General features: G+C 34.3%; 1 protein-coding gene across 1 annotated transcript in view; it reads right to left on the bottom strand.

Annotated features, from left to right (window-relative positions):
* Positions 1 to 15,732, bottom strand: part of LOC107565061 (protein sidekick-1-like) — a 214,953-nt gene that overhangs the window by 101,426 nt on the left and 97,795 nt on the right. The window contains exons 4-5 of the mRNA XM_016250249.1: positions 15,320 to 15,467; positions 5,739 to 5,872 (exon numbers count right to left, since the gene is read on the bottom strand). Of these exons, the coding sequence (XP_016105735.1) occupies positions 5,739 to 5,872; positions 15,320 to 15,467 (282 nt within the window). The remainder of the gene's footprint in view (positions 1 to 5,738; positions 5,873 to 15,319; positions 15,468 to 15,732) is intronic.

The raw sequence follows: 15,732 nt of genomic DNA, 5'->3' as shown, positions 1-15,732 counted from the left end.
ATTGCATTCTGTTTTTATTCACAATTTGTACAGTGTCCCAACTTTTTTGGAATCGGGTTTGTGTATATATATATATATATGTGTGTGTGTGTATATATATATTTCCATCCTCTTATCGTACAAGGAATTCAAAACAAGATTTTGAAAGTTGCATATCAATCTGAAATGTAATGAACCTTTTGTTATAAGTTGGAAAACAAATAACAATCTTCAACAGACAAATTGGGAGGAAACTTTCCAGTGGTGAATTTTTTTGAGGAGGGAGGTTGTTTAAAATTGACTGTGATAGATACTGACATACAGTAGATCTCCAGAAGAGAAACGACAGAATGAATGTCTTTTAAACTTCACCTTCTAAAGCAACAGCAAAGTCAACTCCTTTTATTGAGAACATCCTGACAAACACTTGAAGGCAGGCAGACATAAAGATGCAATACGCTGAAATAGCTAACAAAATACTTGCAGGGAACCAACTATATATAACATTATTTGGTCCCACTATCAATAAGGCCTGCATAAAGACTATTAACATATTAATAGTGCATATTATAATCCATTATATGCCTGGTGACACATGAAAATTGGTGCTAATCATGTATTTAATGCATATTCATTAAAGTATGAATATGAAAGCACTATTGAAAAATCCATATTGTGACATACAACAGATTAAAAGATGTAAAAGACATCGCAAAAGCAAAATACTGTAATGCATAAAGGATGCATTTTTTTGTATATAAATATGTAACGGTGGGGACCAAGGGTCTACATTGAAAATCTGGGATTTCTGATCTGTCTGGGAGTTTGAAAATGCACAACGTAAATGAAGAAATATTAAAACATTTTCATTATTATAGGTCACTGATCAAATTTGGGACATTGACCATGTTTTAACTTCTTTGTAAAGGTCAGATGTTTTAATGGATCATCAGGTTTTGCAGAAACTTGTGGAGTCCCTGACATTTTCTTCACAAAATGTTCAATTTCAGATTAGATCATTAGCAGCATAATAATTTGTCGATTTGAAAAGAATGCAAAATAGAAGCATTTTTGACTTTCAGATCACACTGTGCTGTACATACCCAATTAGATGATTAATTACATAGACTTTATGGTTTTGATTGTGGAATTAGCGAAAATAAATAACATATTGCCATTTGAGACATGTTTATGTGCCTAGATTTGATTTTAGCATTCATGCATGATCAGCAACACCATAAAGCTTTGCTGCCTGCTTCTGATGTTAGTATACTTCATCATAACACCTCCTGTTCCATAACACCATCATCACCCATCACAGCAGGCCTGCATTTTATCAAATCGTTGCATTTGATTTGATTTGATTGAAACAGAAAAGCAGGGCTATATAATACTTACAGATTAATCAAAAATATTAAAAAAGACCCTTTTAAAAACACTCTGGCTGAAGAAATATATTAAACACCAGATCCAGAGATGGTTGTAAATAACCGTTGGCTATAAATCTCATCTAAAGATCAATGAGTATGTAATTTTCCAGATGTGTTAATCCTGATCTGGATATGTTTTAATCTTGAGGATTAGATGTTTAGGACAATAATAAACTCGAATGGATTACATTCTTCACAGTCAGTGGTGGCTTTTGAAAGGTTTTGCTGATTAAGGATGAAATCTGCTATGTTCTCAGAGAAATAGCACTAACATAACACACTGCAGAAAATTCAGTCCGCCAGTGAGGTAAGAAAAAATAAAGAAAGTAAAACCATTTTTTTCAGCAAGGACATGTTAAATTAATCAAAAGTGACAGAAAATTCAAATAAATGCTGTTCTTTCTGAAAAAAAAACGGTTGTTTTACCGTTTCTATAAACGGCACAACTGTTGTCAACATTGATAATAAAAATAAATGTTTCTTGTGCAACAAATCAGCAAATTAGTATAATTTCTGAAGCATCATGAGAGACTGAAGACTGACAAAAATACTAATTAATGAATTTTGAAGTGTGTACACACAAAAACAATAACTCTCACATTTAAATGCAATTGTCACTCTTAAAAAACTGCATTGTGTATGTGGCCATGTTGTGGTTACATTCAGAGAGAGGAAGAAGGCCTTGAACAAAGAGAAGGAGAGATAGAAAGGTACTAGTGGTATCTCTAGAGATACAGAGAGGCAGGAACAGAGATTCTGTGAGACAATTAAAAATGCATACGACACCAGGGACAAGTGTCTGATGAATTTAGTTTTAAACAGTGCATAATCAACATCTGGCATGCAAGCACTAACAAACAATGTAAACAGAAAGAACAAGAGGTAAGAAAGAGACACAGACTGTCAAATACTTCTAAATGTTTGTTCAAATGGGTGCCCGCATCATAGACAAGAATCTCAAATTAATGATTTAGCCGCCCGCAGACCACTCAAATCCAGATCAACCTGCTACTCAAAACAAAAACTACAGTTAGGCACCTTCGCTTTCTCAGAATAAGCTGAGCCTGTCTGGCCTGCTGACTCAGCATTGTCCCTTTTCTAGTAAATTCTCTCTTAAGTGATCTCATTTATATTTTATATATACAACAGATGGAATCAACAGATTCCATCTGTTGGTTAAATTAGATTTTAGTAATCAAAAAGCATCTCTAATTAATTAAAATCATGAAACCTAAACAATTTAACATCAATTTATTAAAAGTTTAACAAATATTACATGTTTAGGGCCCTATGAAATGTTTTATTTTTCCAACCTTATGTTTTATTGTTACCAAATTCTGTTTTAGCATGTCTAATTATATGAAAGCATTCAAGTTTCATTTAGTCTTACAATAGCCTTATGATTTTTTGCTCAGAAATTCTATGTTGTGTATTTAAATTTTTTTTAAGGCATAAAACATTCATTTAATCTATCTTTTAAGCAATGAAAATTAAACAAATGTAATTTTTTGGATTTTTAAAAAATTTAATATTACAATTAAAACATTGAAGAAATATTGTATGCTTATTCCTTAAAAATAAGGTTTTAATCATTTTAGTAGTAGTAGTAGCAGCCTGTTACGTACATTCTACTCAACAATAGTAATATATTTCTGCCAATGCCCTCAAGTTAAACCGAACGTTTATTTTGACGGGTTGCCGTGAATACCATTACATTTCTGTGTGTATGACATGATGATAGTTTTACTCAAATGAAACGGTCAAATGCTCATGAAGTGACTCTCAGAGCAGTTCTGGAGATGTTGTTCATGTATTTATGTCCTCATTAGTGAGATGGCAGACGTTAATATCACTGGAAGCGTTTCAGTACGAGTACTACACAAAACTGCGTGCCTCCGCCATTCATTAACACAGAGACACGCAGAATTCATATTTAAATATGAATCGTTTTGCAGCTTAATATTTACAAATACTAGTGGGAGTGGGCTCCCTTGTGCATGATACAGAGAGTGCGACCATAACGTAGAGACTGAAATGACATGCCGTCGTGTAAATAAGATAAATAACATAAGGCTATTTTGTTTGCTTAATGAAAGAACAAGGTATATACCTGTTCTATAGGAAAGATAACTTTAAATGACTTCTGTTGTGATCTGGCGCTATAGAGAAAATATAATTAAATAAAATTAACTTGACCTTCAAGGGGGGCGGGGGGTGCGGGCCGCTCCCCTAATATAATGGCAGGGGAAACACTGCTAATCAATAGAACTCATAAAACTTTATTTAATAAAATAATTTTAATTGAATATATATATATATATATATTTTTACAATAATATGTCCTTTATTCATTCATTCAGTCATTCAGAAATTCTGTGATTTCATTGTTAAATTGTTGTGGATTTATGATTTAATACAATTTTATTGTCAAAAATGGTGGTGATAAAGGTATAAAACAATCAAATAAAATTTAAAAAAAAAAATTGGCAAACATAGTGCTGCACAACAGAGGTTCACTGTTAAATATTCTTATAAATTCCTTAGAAATAAAGATTTAATAATTTTAGTACTAATAATATTATTATCACTTTAAGAAGTACACTCTTCTACAACAATAATATATTTGTCACAATTTCTTCAAGTTATACCAATTGTTTATTTTAACGGGTTGTCGTGAGGACCTTTGAGTTTCTGTGTATATTCATATTTAAACAGCTAGTCTTTTGTGCTTTACTATTCAAAGACACCAGCTCATATTGCATTTGATTAACTGTGCAGTCCTACTTTTGATTTATTTTATTTCAAACTTCCCAATTTGCCTGATGGGAATTTGGTACTTTTGGATCTGAATGACGGTACTGTTGGAATTTTTGGAAGATTTGCAAGGGTCTCATCATTGGTGACCAAGTTACAGGAAATACTCAGACAATAGCAGAAAGTGCCATTCAGTGTTTCATGTATCAGTAAATGATGGAGAAACTTTTGAGAAAAATTTTAAATGGCAAGTTTATAAATTAAATCCAAATGGGACTAACAAAAAAATTAAGTAATTAATTTGCACTCTTTATATGAGTTAATTATAACCAAAGCTAAAGGTGTATCAAATATAGAATTACACAGAACAGAATGTTATAATACAAAATTAGGCAAACCCATTAACTGTGTTAAACTTATTTAAATCAATTTCTTATAAATACAGTGAAATCAACCCTTAAATTGCATGAATTCAAAATTCCTCAATCTTCTAAGGATTTATAAACTATTGAACACCTCTAAAAGTTCATACATACTCTGGCTAGATTCTGTCATATTCTACTCATATACTCTCTGGTGTCTATTTAAACTACTAATAGTTTTCTATTTAAACTATTAAAATATATGCCTGCTAAATCCACAATTTATGTATGAACACCTACAAATATTAATGAGATGCTACTCTCTCTCTCTGTCTGTCTCTCTCCAGATGTCATCGTCTGGTTTCCATCCTCTGGTCCAGATGGATGCCTACTCTCTCTTCCTGCTCAGCCTCACTTCGCCACAGACAACATGTCGAGAGATGAGTCACACACTTATACTCACAGAAGACAGCATGAGATGCTAAAAAAGTCAAATAAAGTGACATGCTAGCCTTTATTTCCATGGTTACATCGATTCGGTTGTGCTTACTCATAGTGACACTATGAAAGGTGTGCGTGCAAGTTATATGAGAGGCTCAACTTCAAGGTTCGGTGCTCTAACATCCTGACTTTATGACGCCACCTGTCTCTTATGCAGTCGAGTAGGTTCCATCGGAACACTGTGGGGACATGCCTCAAAATATTAATATTAATATTAATGTTGATATATGCTTGCAAGTGAGCATGTCAAACCATACATCAATGGAAAGCTTATTTATTCTGCTTTCAGATGATGTATACATCTCAATTTAGAAAAGTTGACCCTTATGACTGGTTTTGTGTTCCAGCAAATATGTGTATGTGTATACAAATACAATATGGGAATTGTAGAGTTTAATGACTATTTGACTGTACTTAGAATACCCAAAGATCTGTTGAACTATATATCAAAGTTTGTTAATCTTAATAATGAAAGTTTTAATTAAGTGATTCCTATTTTTTTAATAGCTTTTGAACTATTTGAATGTAAGATCTACTGTAAGTTCTATTGAAATGACATGCATTTCCAGTAGACATCATATATTGGAAAGCATATACAGTATATATATATATATATATATATATATATATATATATATATATATATATATATGTGTGTGTGTGTGTGTGTGTGTGTGTGTGTGTGTGTATAGTAAATGCTGCAAAAACTTACCTGCTATACTCAGGTAAATGGAAGGGCTGGTTTTGTTTTCCCCATTACGTTCGTTAACGGCCTGTACATAATACCGACCCGCGTCTGCTGCCGCCGTCCCCAAAACCACAAGCTGATTGTCCAATGTTATTGCTCTGAAACCAAAAGAGAAACACACAAAACACTTGTAAGAATGGTCAACAAGACTGTCCACTTATGATTTAATTTCCTTTCTAATCTCAGGGTGACCTGTTCCAAATCGATTGGCTTATTTGTAAAATTGTGCGAGGTAAAGTACTAATAAAAGCACATTAGCATTTTATTATTTTAGTTCTGGATGGTCTCATCCGCGAGAGGGCAACGTGATAATTACTCCTTTCAGCACATGTTCACAAATCAATACATCACTGGACACAATGAAATATGAACACGCACAAACACGCGCACACGTCCACTTACATTATGTGAGGCTTTTGCCACTTTTTGAACCGATATTTTTATCTCTCTCGAGGGCAGGAAAAAATAACTCGCTAAAGAAAAAAACAACAACATGAATAAGGAAAGAAGGGAGAGTGGGCTTTCATGTTCCTCTGTGGTCTGTGTTCAATAGTGCTCTTGTGACAAACGTCAATAGCGCTTTCAAATTTTCACACACACATGACACAATCACACCTTTATATGAGCCAATTTTTTAAAAGCACTAAGAGCTCCACACTTTAGTCACCACAACAAAAGTGTCACCGCCACAACTAGATGTGCCACACCCAGAGAACCTGCAGAAAGCCCGAACAAAATTACAATCCTGTCTGTCAGAACTCCCCAGAGAAACAGACCGTTACTGAAAGGCCTTTCCTAAAAGTAAAGCACAGGGAAACAGAAGAACAAATACAGACAGCTGCTTACACATATGTGACCCTGGACCACAAAATCAGTCATAAGGGTCAAAATTGAGATGTATACATCATCTGAATAAAGCTGAATAAATAAGCTTTCCATTGATATATGGTTTGTTAGAATAGGACGATATTTGGCCGAGATACAACTATCTGAAAACCTGGAATCTGAGGGTGCAAAAAAATCTAAATATTGAGAAAATTGCGTTTAAAGTTGTCCAAATGAAGTTCTTAGCAATGCATAGTACTAATCAAAAATTAAGTTTGAATATATTTACCGTAGGAAATTTACAAAATATCTACATGGAACATGATCTTTACTTAATATCCTATTGATTTTTGGCATAAAAGAAAAATCTATAATTTTGACCCATACAATGTATTTTTGGCTATTCCTACAAATATACCCCAGTGACTTAAGACTGGTTTTGTGGTGCAGGGTCACATATCAACTTTAATTCAAATAATATAAAAAAATATACATAAACTTAAGCAAGGCATGTTGTCACACTATAAGGAGTGAGCTGCCACAATGAGAACTTTGACACAGGTTTGCAAAAATATATTCCACAAAAAATATATTCCATGTATTTAAAATGTAAAATACTGTAGACTATTTAAAGGCTTATCAGCAAAACAAATATGAAATGTGATGAAACTGCAAAATTTGAAAGGGTAATACAAAATGACCATTATTTTGACTCAAAACATAAATTGTAAATAAAAATGACAACTTCTCTGAATGTACACTATATGGTTTTATTGTTGTACCCAACAGCTATAGCAAAATATGATGATACACATTTTAGTTTGGAAGACCAAAAAATATATATATATATATATTTGAAAAAGGCATCTGAAACCAATAAACAAGCAGGATGCAGTTATTGTTAAAGTGATATAGCTCTACAGCCTTAATAACATAAAATCAACATTTATTTATTGTTGTTTTCATATAAGAAGGATATTATGTAATATGTAATTTAGTTGTCTAAGTAGTGTGAAAGTTGTAAGAACTATTTTAATTAAACTTTTATGGTGCTTTCAAAAGCTTGAAAATCCCCTTTCATTGAAATTACATAGAAAAGAGTACCAAGCACTTTTCCTATCTTCAAAATTTCTTTATGTTCCATTGAAGAACATCCAGGAACATTCGGAAGTCATTTGGGTTTGGAACGACATGAGGGTGAGTAAATGAGAAAATTCATTTTTTGAGTGAACTACCCCTTTAACTACACAGTACAGGAGTCTCTGCTTACAGTACTTTTATGGTGAAGTTATAACTTCCATTATATAACCATAAAACGGAGTGAAAACTCCAGGTGGAATGACACTGTTGGGATTGCACACTGTAGGGCTGCTGTTAGCTGACTCTTTCAGCACTACTTCAACTCAACCTCAATAATTTAAATGACATCTGAAAATAGAAGTGATGTTGTAACAGCTCAAATAATGACAAAGATGATGGAAGTGGGAAAAAAAACATTCGTCGTGACTTTGACATTATTCGTTTATGTAAGCGCACAGTTTCTCCACATCAAATCCTGACGCAATGGCAGACCTCCGAAACGCTGGCCAAAGCCTACAGTAATCTTCAAATAGAGGAGCTCAGTGTTTTAAAGCATGAGCCACCATGTAATGTCAATAAAGTTCAGTCATGGGTGACTGTCCACATTTAAATATATAGAGCTCTTTTGTCGACATTTCAACGAGTGGGTTCATTTTGATTACTGAATACTTTCACACACTAATGCATGTACGCATACACAGTCTCAAGGTGAAAGAGGAGGAACCATTAGGAACTAAATAGCCTATACTCTGACTTCAATATGGAAGAGCTTTTAGGGCAGGAAATGCGAATCAGACAAGCAAACAAGCGGTAAGACAAGGAAGATAGAGAAAAGGATAAGACCCGAGATATTTAATGGGCACTAGATGTTGTTCACACGGAGTTCAAGGTCAGACGGTGAGCGAGAGACAGCAAGAGGACAGACAGGGAAAGAGAAAGAGAGAAATCACATGAAAACGTCAAGAATAAGCGTTTTAATCTATCTCCTGTAAGGAAAAAAAAATTCCCTTTGAACTCGGAGTCTTTAATTCCAGCCGCTCCATCCAGGGGAAAAAAAAGAGGGAAGGGAAAATGAAAAAAGAGTCTCGCACTCAGTCCAAAATAAATCCACAGTGGAAAAATCTCAGCATGGCATGTTTTCACACTTTCAGCTTCAACTTTTAAAATATAAGATATTCCAGGCCTTTAACTAACACTTTCAGGCTGGATTTAAGAGTGTAAGGTGAAATTTGTTACGTTCTAGATTCATAGCTAATTTTACACATTTAAATAGATAGTTTATCCAAAATGAAAAGTAGGTTATCATTTACTCATCCTCATGTCATTCCAAACCTGTATGAAATCCGTAAGACCCCACTGACATACAAAAACAAACAAAATATCGTCTTTTGTGTTCCACAGGAAGTCAAACGGGCATTTTTGGATGAACTATCCCTTTTGGAGCAACTAAAAATGATCTTTGTAAAAACATCCACTGTACTACGATGAAACATTTCTAATTTATAAGTTGTTTGCAATTTTGTCACAACAGACAGCCTAATTTGAATGGAAGACTACACTTTTTTTGCTACCAATTGGTTTAGTAACAGAGTTAACCAGCAGAAGATAACTGGACAATGCTAACTAACCAAACCTTGGCCCCTTGTCTATTTTCCAGCACTTCTGAACAATATTTTGTTTGTTTGAACAGCCTAGCATGTCAACATTTGGCTCAACCAATGGCGCGAGTTGGGGGTTAGGCCAGATGGCTTAGGGGCCATTCACACAGAACATATTTTTGCTTTTTAATATGCAAGAAGCAGGGTAGTGGAAAAAATAAAACATTTTTAGAATGCTGCTTTATGTGCAAGATGCTGCAAAAGACTAGAGAGCAGCAGTGAAACACGTCCATCTTACGAATACCATGGGAGAAGAATGAAAAAAAAAAACACATTCTGTGTTTAACGGCCCCTTAGAAATGCCAGATGTGGACAGTAAGAGCATTTGGAAAACCTGTTTGGAAATAATAATTACTTTCCTGATTCTGATTTGTCCTGCTAGTGGAGCAGAAAAAAAACACATTTTTTATTTTCTTTAGAAATATACCAGCTGTAGCTTTGGCAGTGAATGAGTTAAACCATACACAGTCAGTGCAGATAACCAAACACTTAATAGCAGTGGTGAAATTATTACAAGGTGGCGACAATAGGGGAAAATAGAAGAATAGAGAGCACCATGGGAAAGACAGACAGAGAAATATCAAATTGAGTTTACAAGCCAGGAAACTGTACTTAGATGGAATTTGACTTGTCAAATTGCTCCCAAGATCACAATAAACATACCTGTATACACAAAAAGAATACAAAATGTGAAATATAAAGGTAGATAGAAAAAAAGCATATTGAATATGGTTTAGTAATGGAAAATATTACATCAAAAGCAACATACAATATGCTGTAAATTGCTCAAATATGCAGCTCTATAGCTTGCACAGTGCACATACTCAAGGTTCCTGCAGGGTCATTGGATAAAATAAGAAGTTTATGGATTGGAGGACCTTCATGTGCCCTGGATAAATGCAGAAGGTGCTGAATTCCAGTAGCAAATGCTAGCCTACAATAACAACAACAGCAAGCGTTTAGCAGGGATGTTGTACGGCTGTTAATGAGGGTTGCTGTTCTTGTTCATGGTTATTTTTGTGTTTATGGTTACGAAAGTATTTCAAAGAGGTGATGACTCGTGTGTGAAGGCGTATTGTTGGACCTTGTAGATGTCCTGGAGCTAAGGTGGGCCGCATTGATTGTATTTTTTTTTATCTTCTTAAGGGGTACACCATCTGTTCCATCTGTGCCATTTTTTTATTGTTGGTCTATATACATAAGAAGAAGATAGACATTTTTAGCCTGTCTTGCTGGTTATTTACACTTTTCATTACCGGATGAAAAAATTTAATCACTTTACAATAAGGTTAATATTAGGTCATCTGTTTTTTAATATAGGTTAATGTTTTAATATACTTTTGTCTATACTTGATTCATTTTTTGTGTAATACATGTTCTAATGCTAATTTAATACAACCTAAATATAAAAAAATGTATTGGTATAAACACAAATTAACTACCATATAAAAGTCTGCGGTCAGTATTTATTCATTTATATTTTTATTTATTTATTGAATGAATGAATGAAATTATTACTTATTCAGCAAGTACACATTAAATGGATCAAAAGTGAAGGTAAATACATTTATAATGTACAAAAGATTTCCATTTCAAATAAATGCTGTTTTGAACTTTCTTTTTATGAATGTCCTGAAAAAAATGCATCACAGTTTAAACTAAAATATTAGGCAGAATGTCTATTGTCAACATTGATAATCAGAAGAAATGTTTCTTAAGCACCAAATCGGCATATCAGAATGACTTCTGAGCACTGAAGTCACTGAAAATAAAAATACATTTAAAATAGGAAAGTTTTTTAAATTGTTATATTTTACAATATTACTGTTTTTACTATCTATATATGAAATAAATGCAGCCTTTTTGAGTATACGAGACGTTCTCCAAAAATATTTTTTAAAACTTTTCAAAACTTTTGAAAGCTAATGTAAATTGTTAAAGATATTGTAACTGTGCTGTTTTCTGTTGCCTTTTGCATTACCTAATGAATTACTTAGAAGGGAGGAAGGACAATCATCTTTACAGTGCCTACTTTGAACTGAAGTGCAACTGAACTGTTAGTTCAGTGTATTCCTGTGTAGTGACTGACCTGCACTAAACTGTTATGAACGAAGTGCACCTAAAGACTATTGTGCAGAAGCTTATGGCAGGCTGAATTTCTCCAACTGTCACTTAAAATACATCCTCTATGGATCCTTCTTTATAACAGTATCACTGTTTGCTTCCCTCTTAAGGGCGCTCTTAAGGACTCAACGGTGTTGACAGCTGAGCCACTGATGTTCAGGGTTGTGGGGGTTTGTGTGTCCTTCTTTAAGTCCACAATCTTCACTGCAGGCTTCAGAGCAGTCAGCTTCAGGTTATTGTGTCACCACCAAGACACCAGCTGCTCAACATCCTGTCCACAGGCAGATCTGTTGCTGCTGCTTATGAGGCCACACTCTTAAAAATAAATTACAATTAGAGCCCAGCCTGATGCCACTGGAGAAACTTAAGATACACAAAGAACGTTTTAGTTCTTTAGAATTAACTTCATCGTTCAAAAGTTTGGGTTAATTTTCAGTGGCGCAATTTTCGGAAGGACACCTTTTGAAAATTTCCCCCTTCAGCTAACTGCTTAATTGTTGACTCGTCCTGAAAGATTATCATTCACACGTTTTAAAGTCTTGCCAGTTTAGCATTCAAACTATTTTAAAACATTAAAGCATGAGAAGACACAAAAGGAAACCCAAAGAGTGCACGCACAGACAGCACTGGTTCAGACTGCGTGTCATTACCATGAGGTCTTAAAGTGACAGCAGCTTAATATACCTGTTTGTGTCATTCATGTTTTTCAAAGAACAACAAATAGAAAAGAAAAAAAAAACTCTGATCAAATCTGATCTCAACTGAATAACTTCTTGAGCTTATTTCATACCTGAATACTACTAGACCTACTTAAGAACTTAAAGCACTTTTTCTATTGTATTTATTTGTGCTATTGCTTGTAATTTGTTCATTTGTTCTTATTTTATTACTGACTATTTACTTGTCTTTTTTTTTTACTTTTTTTTTATTTAATTTTTTTATTAAAGTATAAGGTTACATCTCCTTTTTACATAAAAAAACCCCCCAACCAATGAAAACAATAACTTTTTTTATTGTCATGTGACACTGACGACTGGAGTCATAGCTGCTGAAAATTCAGCTTTGCCAATACAAGAATCAATTACATTTGAAAATAGATTAAACTAGAAAACTGCTATTTTAAATTGTAATAATAATTTACAATATTACTGTTTTTGCTGTATTTCTATTCAAATAAATGCAGCTTTGAAAGAATGAAAATGGGCTCCATGTTGCAACACTTTTTCAGTGCATTTAACACTTGGTTAAACTGGATTGTGGGTGATTAGTGTATATAATGCCAAAGTGTGCAATAAAAAACACTGACAGCCAATCAGAATCCACCCGACTTTGAAGAACGTGAGCATTTTAAGCAGCACATAACATAACTGCAGCTCATTCTTTTTAATAAACAGAATGTTTTTGTGCATTGGTGTAGACGCCGATACACAGCAGTTATCATTAAATTATTGTTCTTGGTGTGAACGGGACTTTAGTGAGAGGTAGTTGCAGCAGGACAAACTTGGTCAGTGTTTCACTCAATTGTTTTCATAACCATGAAAGTCTGAAACGTTTGTGACAAATGTCATGTGTGTTTGGTTGGAAAGCCTGATGACACTGTGGTCCAATCTATGATGCTCTGCTATGCTAGAGAACCAAAGAGCCAATTCAGTTATCACAATCAGGCAAAGCAGGAAGAGAAAACAGCAGCAAAAAAACGTTCAAATGAGAGAGGAATGGAGAGAGAGAGCTAGATGAAGGGAAGAGGAGTTTGTGTCTGCAGATCTGAAGTTCAAAGAGTAATCAAGAGGAAAGAGTGAACATGGAAATGAAATTTCATGCAGATAAGAGCAACAAGAAGACAGATTTCAGCACTCCTTTAAAAATCACATGCTTCAATTTAAAGTCCAACACAAGCCAAACTAGAAACGAATTATACCTGCACATAAACAGCTGTTTTTTTTATTTTTTTTTTATTTGCAAATTCAGTCTGTTTTTGGAAGTTTTCTGTAGGGAGACTGTTCATTGACATGGAGACAAGGAGCTAATCCCAGATTTGTTAGCAATGCAAATCCAGCATGTTCAAGCACAAAGAGGGATCTGAAAGCTGACAGGAAGGGAAACAAATATCTACAAATCTAGAAAAGTAAGAAACAGTTGGAATTGTGATTCAAAATACATTTAGGACTTTGTAAGACCTAAAACACTTATATTTTGTTATATTCCTCACACAAAGCTATAAAAAATAAAATAAAATAAAAGAGTTTGGAACAAAGGGTGAATAAATGATGTCAGAATTACAATTTTGGGGTAAATTTCCTTCAAACAACATAAATTTGAGCAGTGTAAATAGCAGGATTTTCTTAGTGTTATGCTGTTTACACTAAGTGCAAATAGCTAGATTCTATTTACACTATGTTAAAATAGCAGGATTTTCTGCTATTTATACTACTTATTGCAAATAGCGGCAATTTTCTGCACCTCACTATTGTAGTACATTATAAAACAGTATGCAATAATAACGTATTGACTGCAAATTATAATTTTAATTCAAATTATTAAATGGATGCCACCTTATTGGGACAATAAATCCCTCCCTACACCTACTCTAACCCTACCCGATACTAAAATCTAAAACTTATTGAAAATAAATCCCTTTTTGATGTGATATGAGATTTTAAAAGGGGAAAAAAAAAGTTTGGCAAAAGGCGGATTTGAACTCGGATCGAATTGTAGGGCGGAGTTAGTGTAAATAGCCTCTGCCAACAAGGCGGGTTATTTGCATTTAGTTTAAATAGGTATTCTGATCAATTTACCTGAGAAGCACAGCTATGTAAGATTTTCTGATTTTCTGAATTTAGTTTATTTTTCTAGTTTTAAGTCTAAATCCCTCTACATTGTTAGATTTATGCTTAACCAACTTGCGCTCTCCTCACAACCCCTGTGCTAGTCGTGGGTGGGTGTATTTTCATTGGACACACATGAGTATTTATCTCTCTCCTCTAGATCTCATTTCTTTGATAGAGTTACGCATTTCACGTACGAGTGGCCTTTGAAATGAAGACCGTGTCATAGGTGCCATGACAACCATTTGACTGACAGCTGGCAAGGTGAGCTATCCTCAGATGCTGCTGTGATGCTGACAGTAAAGCTTGATGAGCAGATGTGTCGACCCTGCTACTAACAATCCAAGAATGTGGAGCGTGGCGTCAACAACTGCAGGACGTGCCGGTTTCATTTAGAGAATCAATGAATGTCATAAAGCACATCATTGCCGCGGGGGCCAACTGATGCAATCGGTCTAAAGACACTGTAGACAGTGATTGATTCTCAATGCAAGCATGTGTGTGCGTGTTCTAAAGTGTACAGACGAGGTTTGCCTGACTTTTGACAGATTATAATGTTAGGAATACATTTACATAATGAATTTAAACAGGTTGGTGTCAATAGATATTGATGTTTTACATGATTAATTCAACTTAAAATGAAAATTGTGTCATCTTTTAGTCACCATCGTGTTGTTCAATACATGACTGATTTTCTTCTGTGGAAAACAAAAACAGACATTTTCAACAATGACTTTCAGAGAATAACAACTGAAATTTTGGTCTTTTCCTCACATGAGTGAGCCTTTCTCTTATTTTGGAGCTAGCTTGGCAGCTACAGTTCTCATTCACTCTAAATCTATTGAAAAGACAAATATATTATCGAAGAAAGCCATACAGGTTTGAAAAAACAAATAATAGAGGTCAGTAAATGATGACATAAGTGGCCTTTTTTAGACAAAACCATTTACATAATAAATTAGAGCAGGTTTATGTCAATATCCATTGATCTTTTTACAGAACAAGTCTCATAAATGTCAAAATGGCCACTTACACTCGATGGTTAGGAATGATCTTAAAGCCGTCTCTGAACCATGTGACCTGAGGGCGAGGGTAACTGGTCACGGCGGGAGGATTCAGGACAGCAGCTCTTCCCTGAGAGACCGTTTTCCTCTGTTCCAGTTCAGCAAAGTTATCCATGTCTAAGAGAGAGAAAGAAATGGATAAAGAGATGGAGAGGTGCAATTTACTGTAGTAAAAATGGCTACTACTTAGGGTTGTGCCGATAGACAATAGTATGGTGTAGCAATGATAATGAGAGATATCGCCTGTGGCTGATGACTTTGACAATATCAAAATGATTATTATTATTATTAGGCTAGTATTATTATCTAATTAATATTAGGGCTTAAGTTATTTATCCCATCATATTTCTTTTTACGGGTTTTTACAGTGTTGCACGTTATA

The sequence above is a fragment of the Sinocyclocheilus grahami genome, unplaced genomic scaffold (assembly GCF_001515645.1).
Source record: "Sinocyclocheilus grahami isolate Dianchi unplaced genomic scaffold, SAMN03320097.WGS_v1.1 scaffold25.1, whole genome shotgun sequence".
NCBI lineage: Eukaryota > Metazoa > Chordata > Actinopteri > Cypriniformes > Cyprinidae > Sinocyclocheilus > Sinocyclocheilus grahami.
Note: the sequence above shows the minus strand (reverse complement) of the source record. Positions and strands in the feature narration are given on the sequence as shown.